This window comes from Triturus cristatus, chromosome 8 (genome assembly GCF_964204655.1).
Source record: "Triturus cristatus chromosome 8, aTriCri1.1, whole genome shotgun sequence".
In the NCBI taxonomy this organism is placed as follows: domain Eukaryota; kingdom Metazoa; phylum Chordata; class Amphibia; order Caudata; family Salamandridae; genus Triturus; species Triturus cristatus.
This window is the reverse complement of record NC_140591.1, coordinates 463,056,869-463,066,130: the sequence shown is the minus strand read 5'-3', so window position 1 is coordinate 463,066,130 and position 9,262 is coordinate 463,056,869. Positions and strand designations below refer to the sequence as shown.

Below are 9,262 nucleotides of genomic sequence, written 5' to 3'. Positions count from 1 at the left end.
TTCTATTTTCTTGTCGATTTACGTATTATCAACTGCTCAGTAGCGAAGTTATACCCTGCTGGCTCGATTTGTGCACGGTTCTGGTCACAAAGCGTAGAATTACCATACCGAGTTGGTGGGTCATCACCCTCCCAAACTCGAGCCGGTACTGCTAATCAAATGTCAAATTGAATCTGCGGAGTAACAGAATGAGAGAAGGACATATTAAAAGCATAGAATATTTTTTATAAATTTTTATATATTTCATATTTTAGGGTAAAAGCACACGGGGAACTCATTGAAATTTTTTTTATATATATATTTCCTATATCTTTTTTATTCATGTCTAAGTATGATGACTGATGGGCTGCATTCACATTTCAGACCCCTGACAAAGGGCTACAAATGCTGAAATGCATTATGTGTGTACAATTTCCAAGGAATCAATGTGAATACTAATGGGCTACAGATAAGGCCTGTATAGGCATTTCTTCATCATTAAAGTATGGATTCAGATTGTTTATGAAAAAGCATTAAAGTAATTTTGGATCAAATTTGGATTAAAACGGATGAAATGAGAAACAAATTTCTGTCTGGATGTTAAATTATTTAAATTTGACATTTGATTAGCAGTAGCGGCTCGAGTTTGGGAGGGTGACGACCAACCAACTCGGTATGATAAAGTATCCTCTGCCATACAGTATAAGGATTTTGCAAGTCCAAGATGACTTGCAATCCTTATCACATACTGCAGAGGTTACTTTGTTCCTTATAATATATGATAACACCATCACCTTTTGCACAAACCACTTAAATCATTGGTCTGTAACTCTTGCATATGGAAGAGAGAGCATGTTTGCAAACACGAAGAATAAAAATAGAATCTCAAGTGCAAAATTAAATGCATCAAAAAAGCTGTTAGATATTTGTTGCAAAAAGATGTTACAATCAGCTTAATACAAGTTACTTTGTTACAAAAGGAGGTGCATTAGCTCAGAATGTATAGGAACATGAAGAAAGATTCAAACTTTTATTTAAGTAATGGAAAAATAAACATGTTACCATATGATCCACAGTGTGCCTTGCTACATTTACATTATATTTACCTGTTTTGGAAAGCATAGAAGATGAAGATTTGATATATCTCTTGGTGTCATTTACAGGAAAATATACTTTCACAACGTCTTTGGCAAAAAGTTTATTTTTTTATTTTACATATTCTTTCACTTAAAAAAGAACATCAACAGGACAGTACAAACCCAACTGTCACCACAACCAGGTTATAAAAATATAACTATACTAGACATGATGGGGTATATTAAAAACATATTTATATTTGAATGTAGCTATGTGCAAAAGTAAAAAAGAAATCACTATGTATTGTGGGTATACACCCGTATCCCCTAAAGAGTAATAACTAAACCTGTAGCCTGTAAAGAGAAATTTATAAATGCAAACAGAGTAAACTGGATAATAAGGCCTACGTACATTGAACATTATCATAGCAAGCAAAAAAGCAATCCCTGACTCAGTAATAAGTTTTATTCCCACCTTTGCCTATATCAGTGCAAATGTAGAAACGGGGAAAAAAATGTTGGCCCCCATTTTTAGTACGCCATCATCGAATTCATTATGAAGGCCTACATGTCTGCACTCACTAATGATGTTTTGTTTGATTGAATTAAATATTTGCATTTTGTGAATAGTTGTGCAGTTTAGGATTCAGTCTATGTTCAAGTCCTCAGTTATTAACCATTAATCCAATAATCAATTTAGGCTGCACTTCAGAGTTGTTGGGCATAGGTGGGGTTCACGGAGACGTAAGACAAAAATCATATTCAAACCAGTTCACATTGTTTCCAATTTCACGCTCGATTCTTTTTAACAACTCCAGATAGACAAGATAAAAATAAATGATAAAATTATATTTCTTTAAAAATCACAGCACTGAGATAGAGCAAATTGGTGTAATTTTACTAAACATAGTTAGAGTTAATACCTGCATCTGGCAAATCTGTTCTATGAACAGGTCCTAAAATAACAAATGTAATTGTTTGGCTAAAGTACTAAACTATATTCACCTATAAATGTGTAAATCAATGATTTAGTTGAGCATTGTTGCTGTCCACACAGTCGCTGTTTTTAGATCCCAAAAAATGTAATTGCCCTTTACAGTAGATTAAAATCAATTGCAATGGTTGGTAATTTGTGCATAAAACGTATTCAATAAATCGCTTTAAAGAAATGCATTGTTTGGACCCAAATAATATGTTTATCTCAAGCTTAGCCTACAGTTCGTCTGCTTATCAAATGATTAGCAGTTATGCTTACCATGATGTCAAATATAACATGCTTCTTTTTAAATGGCTCTCATCACCCAAAAAGTAGAAACAATCTAATGGAGAATGGGAATATGTGTATATCTAATGATGGACACTTGCGCTGAGGATAAATGTGCAATAATTGCATATGACTGGACTCTGTCTGGAGTGAGATTGTGGACAAACAAAAATGAACAGTGTGCTTGAATAATTACCAGTGGCTGAGATTAATTAGGCATATCACCCACTGCACTTTAGTTTTTTTAAAGTTTGGGAATTTGAAGATAGTGAGTCATGCTGCAAAGTGGGTTTGTGATAAAATTCTATTTCATTTATATGTACAATTTCGAGGCCATCATTCTGAGTTTCTAAGATTTCATATTTGGCCAGTAACAGAATTTACCAAGCCGGGTCTGGTGGCTCAGTGGACTAATGCCTCCACTGCAGGGGCCTGCGTTCGACCTCATGGTCACAGGTTCAAATCCCGGTGGGTCCACTCAGCCTTTCATCCATCTGAGGTCGATAAAATAAGTACCATTGAGTTGGGTAACAAGAAACATCTGTTATTCAGCGCCAAGATACCTCCGGGTGAACGTGCGCTTTACAAATACACGTTATGTTATCAACCGAATTAGTTGTCCAAGATGGGTTGTAATTTCTGCATGCCGTATCACCATACCATCTGGCATCTCCAACAACATATTTGTAAGTATAACAGATTTTTATTTTTTCAATAATCCCCCATTCCAGTGGGTAAAAGTCTTACTGGTTTGGAAATTTCACATAATGGAATTAAGGTTCCCTCCAGTTACGGTAATTTTGGATGCAAAATTATAGATGCTATACCACTGCAAAACTAACAAGCATTGGCATAGCCAATAGGTCTCGCCTCTGGGACCTTATAAGTGTTTTGCCAGATGCGTTTGGAAGTTTGGTAAGTGATGTAATTTAACATAAAGGGATATGAAAAAGGAAACCAGGAACCCTATCCCTGTGTAATGCACAGAAGGAAGTTACACTCCCTGTAAGAGGGCCAGCCCTTAGCGTGTGCTCCCTAGGCCCACGCCCAGGCCCCCTGAGGCTCCTCCCCTACCCCAGGTGCGCAACGCCCATTGGGCTCAAAGGGCTTCAGCCCTCCCCCCCTGTCGTGTGTGGCAGCCCGGACCGAGACAGATTCCCGGGCACACACACAGCCGCACCCGAGAACTTCACAGGTCTTTAAAAGATCATTTGCATGTTAATGAGGCCAGGACGTACAATCAAAGGCTACATCAATCTGGTACCGCGATACTTGGCCCCCAGGTGCCTCACACGCGGCTACTGATGTCAGATCGCCGGGTCAATACTACTGCATTACACAGAACATGGAAACCATGTGTAGGCCAAATATGCAATAACCTCTCTTGAACTTCGCCAAATGAGGTAAAACCACGAGCAGCACCCATCTGGCAGGAGCGGTTTGGGATATGTTCGTAAATTAACACAGTGATAATTGTCAGGCAGTACTTTTGAGTGGCGTTAGACCTATTTATTGTCGTTGGCCACAAGAGACGTGAGCCCCCTCCCAACACCACAGCATCCACCCCAAACAGCCGCCTTCCCATCCTGGAGAGATGCTCCCACCAGGGAATGTCTGCCTCTCCTCTGGGACAAGCGGGAGGCACAGCACGGGCTAAACGGGGGCACAGCCGCAGACTCTGTAGGTTCATGAAGCAGCACCAAGAAGCGCACAGGCCTGCCTGCACGCTCGCTGTTCATAAAATCGATGCTTTCTATTACAATTATTACTTAATCGTGCCACGCTCCCTTCCGCCAATAGAGAAAAGGGGTACCAGGTGGGATTAGGAGCTATATACTGCACCCAGAGAGCACCAGAGCACTGACAGGGACAGAGAGGGACCCTCCTAAAGCGTCCAACGCCCTCATCATCAACCCAGGCCAGGTGCTCTTCCCATAAGGCAGACACCACACCCGGCTCCTTATATACATTAGCACTGGATGCGACCATACAGCTTAATATCACACAAGCACCTTGGAGCACATGCAAGCTGGATGGAGGAGCCACGGGCGTCTCACCCTGCTGCCACGCGCCATTGACCGTACTGAAGCATGTGACAGGCCCTGAAGTTCGGGCATCCCGGGCCCGATTACCCTGTCACTGGGGGAAAGTAGAGGTTCTCCACTGGGAGTGGGGCCCCACCACGGTGAAGGATGCCCACTCGCGCTTTCCTCCTCGGTCTGCGGTGTGGCCAGCGCGGGCACCGAGGCACTGCGTGTTCAATCACTGGCACAGCTGGGGGTAGAGTAGCCATCTTGCACAACCCCCCTTCCCAAACTGCCCAGACCAATGCACCCCTTGGTAGCGGGCACAGTGTTCGCGGCTGGGGCTCCTGGTACTGTCAGCCAGGCCAACCCGGCAGTGACAACCACTGCCTCCCCTGAGAGGCATCAGGGCAAATGGCGTCCTCTGTGGCATGAATGATGGACAGCTGTACCTCCCACGGCAGCCTGGTGCACAGTGTGGGTGCCAAGAGGAGGAGGAGGCTGAACGCGAGGCACTCGTTCCCCACTGTACCTGATAAAGACGACCCGCTGGGTGGCATGCCCAGTACCTCCACTCCGGGGAAGTCTTGCAATAGAGGGACTGCTGGAGGTGCGTGGAGCAAAGAGGAGGGCGGTAAGGGAGGCGGGGAGGGAAGAAGGAAGGCGCGAGGCAGGAATGTAAAGATAAACTAGGAGGCACTGCTCGCTCCCTCAGGCAAAACGCTGTGGGGTGCGAGGAATGCAGCTGACACCCTGCTCGTCCCTGCTCGCTCACGACAGCAAAAGGCAGTGGGAGTGACCAGTACACAAAGAGGTGGGACATGCTCCCACCTTTGACAATTTGCGTGCTTTCATTATTGAAAGCCACACGCAAAAGCCAATCCAATATGTGGGAGGAGTCAGACCCACATGAAGAAGTTAAGAGTGATTACAAGCAGCCTCCCCATAGAGCAGCGCATGCGCGCTGCTCTAGGCTCGACCCGACCTAAAAATGACCCACCTATATGCTATATTTACCAAATTATCATAGCCTTTTGTATTGTGAATTTTAATGAAGATAGGTTTTCCTACTTTGCTGTTTTAATAGTACAAGGGTAGTCGTCCTACCCCAGGAAGTGCTGCAAGAGTAATAAAGAACAAATTATGTTTAGTAATTTGCTTTCTCTAGTGTCAGTATATTCTACAAATTCACATGCATTAGATTACCATAAAGAATGCATATAAATCAAGATCATCCCTATTGAACTATTTAGTTTCACTCCTGCTTCAGAGAGGAGTGGATGGGCAGTACTTTCGCAAAAATGCTGCTGTTGGAATATGTCCCCTTCTTCCATCCCAGCTCAGAGGCTTTTGTCATCTGGTTTGTTTGACCACCACACTGCCTTTACCACCAAATCCGAGAACCCGGGGGCCATTATGTAATGCAGAGATAAGGATGGATGTGCACATTGTGCAGTTCTGTTTTTGCCTTTTTTTCAGATGTGGCCGCTTCAGTAGCATGTCAGTTATTCCTTCTGAATTACATCCTGTTAGGGTGAACTCTCTCATCAAGATGATTTTGAATCACCCTAATACCTAATACATAGGTGTGTCCTCCTACCAAACCTGCGGAGTTCAAATTTTGGTGAGACAGTTTGTATAGCCTGATATACTGTTCTTGAGTCAAAGAAGCGTGTGTGGGTTTCTTAAAAGCCAGAAATGCTCCTTTATCAGTGTCTCCCTGTGTGATCAAATGTTTCCTACATTAAAAGATCCTGGCTGCTTTTTTTCTCCCAACTTCTAGATTTCCTATAAATTCCCCTACAATCATCTTACTCCTTTGAGCACATTAAAAAGCTTTTCTCCTACTTAGGGTCTTGGGTGTATACACATTAGAAGGAAATACAGGAGGCAATATATGTATTTTTCATTACCTTCCAAAATTTATTTTTGGAAACAATTTATATGTAGTTTGAAATGGGCCTTTCTATTCAGGCACTTGTGGAACAGGAGAAGAAATCAAATCTGACTGAACCGAAAACCTAGCAAATGTAGACCTTGCACAAAAAGAAGAGCTTTATAGCGAGAACCTAAACACTTCCTAGGGGCACAGTCAACAAATACATTTGTGGACCTGAAGCAGTTGGCAGTATCTAGAGATCTTCCAGCAAAAGTGTATAGAACTGATCTGAACAGCTGGCAAGAGAATGTGGGGTCTCTCAAAGCCGTTGGGGCCCAAACCTGGCCGCTGATCCCTTATTAGGCCAGAGAGCTAAAAAGTGACAAGAGATTTGTGTCTTCAGAGCTCCTGACTCAGAAGTCATGCTTAAGCATGCAGCCCTGGAGAGTAACCCATACTGGTATTATCTGAGCTTTTGCCATATATTTTTTAGTAGTGTATATACCTTCCAACTAGCATCTTACAAACATTTAAAACATTTTACAGTCCCTTGTGTGAAATGCATGCATTTATGAGGAATACAAATGACCTCCATATCAAGTGACCTCATTACCACATAAAAATGAGTCTTCAAATAATACACAAGAATCGTTTTGACAGTTTTTTTTTCTGAAAAGTTGATTTCAGCAAAGGGTACATTAATTCCTTTGGTTGTTACTCCGAAGATGTTTGTTCTGTTCTTCCAGCAGACTATTCAGAACTTCACTTGCCCAGTATCTCATCCAACATTTGCTCTTTTTGGAGCAGGTTTGCCTTTTCTCTTTCTAGGGCTTCTTTTTTGTCCTTTATTTCTGTTTAAAACACAAATATTGGGTATTAAACTGCACATTGCATTACTGTAACAACCTCTTCCTGACACTAACTCTTATGAAAAGTTACAGTTGAAATAGTTAAACTCTACTGTCATTAATACATTTAGTAAGGTAAAATATATTTCGTTAGAATAATTCTTTATGATTCCACAAACTTTTCATTCTCGCAATTAATATTAGGATATTCGTTTTTTGCATAATACTGAACAGCAATACAATAAATACTTTACATGGCTTTATCTATCTTGAAGGATTGAATTCATTAGAAAATTCGATATTTTCATGATATTTCTGCATCTATTTTTAACTTACCTAAATATCAACGTGAATATTTGGAAGGCATGCTTACTTGTTGTGCAAGGGAACACCTAGCAGTGCAAAAGGCAAGCAGCCTGTGAACCTTCAGATGAAGCCTTTCCCCATTAACCCTCAGAGATGGATAGGGGACTATAGCTACTAATCGTGCTGTGAGGTACTGTGTGGCAGAATATATACATATGAAATGCATATTAAAATGAACATGTGCACAGTAACTGGCACCCCACACATAATACTCCTGTAAAAGGCAGGAGCAACTGTACTTCCAGCATTGGAAATCAAAGGGAAAACAACCATATTTATTAGCGAAGCTTGACACAACTTTGCCAATCAAATGTACACATTTTCCAAACTTTCTCAAGCACATTGTCAGGATTAAGTCTATTGGATGACGAGGGCCATGGAAATCTATAATTTGCATACATTGTCCATGATAACTGCTCACGATTTTCGGCCCAACTGTATCTAACATGCTCCTTTGACTGTTTAACCATAATACAATTAATATCTGAATCAATGTCAAAATACAGAATTCGATTTTGCTATGCTGGAATCCTCTTTTCTCTGCTTTTGAGCATAGCTTATCTAGGTAGACTTTTTTTTACAGCATAGTTATCAACAGTGGTATTTGTCTAGACCAGGGGTACTCATAGTACGGCCCGGCAAGCCTTCCTTGGCGGCCCGCAGGGGCTCTCAGTTGTGCATACTTAATTCAGAGAGGTAATCGAATTGATTTCCGAGGCCCGCGTTTCAAGAGACTGCGCGAGCGCAGACGTTCAAGTGGTGGCGCTAATAGAATTATGTGACTGGGAGGGAAAGTGCGAGCACTTTGGAGCAGCTGTCGAAAATCACATGGTGCTTCGAGTTACCACCCGGGAGAGCCTTCCTTCGTGCCATGAGGCCTCCTCCAAGGCAAGCAATCTTGCCTCTTGGCTGACCGTGGCATGCACGGAAACCCCTCGAAGCTGTCAGAAATGGACTCGCCCAAAGGCCTCTTCGCAATAAACCACCTTCCCTAAATGTATTCAGGTCATGTCTACTATCGGTGTGCTGCCACTTGTTTTTTGTGGCATCAAAAGCAAAACGCGTGCAGATTCCATCAAAAATCTACCCCAGTTTATTTATTTGCCCCTTAAAAATACACAGTGCAAATTTTGCAGATAAACCCTGATAAATTCACAAAGCAGGTTTTCTAGAATTCTCCCAGGACTTGATGATCATCATTGACTCGACCTGACGGTATTAAAGTGCTTTACATGAGCACCAGCTGCATTACAGATTAACACTTGCATTTTGTTAGGCACCGGGAGATTAGGTGATTTGCCCAGAATCACAGGATGCCGAGCGCTCCCTGCCGTGTAAGATTACAGTTTCACGACGTTTTTCACCCAGCATACAGTTAATATCAAATTCTTATGACATTAAACACTGTACTTTTGTTGTATTCAGGCGCGCAACACCCATTGGACTCAAAGGGCTTCAGCCCCCCCACCCCCCGTCGCGTGTGGCAGCCCGGGATGAGACAGCTTCCCGGGCCACACACAGCCGCCCCCGAGCACTTCACAGGTCTTTAAAAGACCATTTGCATGTTAATGAGGCCTTGCTGTTGTTTCACCCCTTCTAAGAGCCCCTGCAGCTCCACTCTGCCTATTTCTTAAAGATTCAGCCCCCCAACCCCCCCCCCCCCCGAAATGTTTTCTTAGTTCCAGGGGGGGCAGGGCCGCTAGAAGCACCTTTTGTTTCCCTGGTAATCAGATTGTCAGTCTGTTGTTGTGACAACTGCTTTACATTCTCGGCTCTAATCTTTGCTGAGTGGCTCAGACAGGGGGCAGGTGATGTCTCAATGACCA

At 42.6% G+C, this 9,262-nt stretch overlaps 1 protein-coding gene across 5 annotated transcripts in view; it reads right to left on the bottom strand.

Moving 5' to 3' along the window:
• Positions 1-1,162: 1,162 nt before the first annotated feature.
• PHF11 (PHD finger protein 11) overlaps positions 1,163-9,262 on the bottom strand; it is a 438,587-nt gene continuing 430,487 nt past the window's right edge. For all 5 annotated transcript variants that reach the window (XM_085621915.1, XM_085621916.1, XM_085621912.1 and 2 more), the window contains one exon: positions 1,163-7,073. In XM_085621915.1, coding sequence (XP_085478041.1) covers positions 6,985-7,073 — 89 coding nt within the window. In that variant the 3' untranslated portion in view covers positions 1,163-6,984. The remainder of the gene's footprint in view (positions 7,074-9,262) is intronic.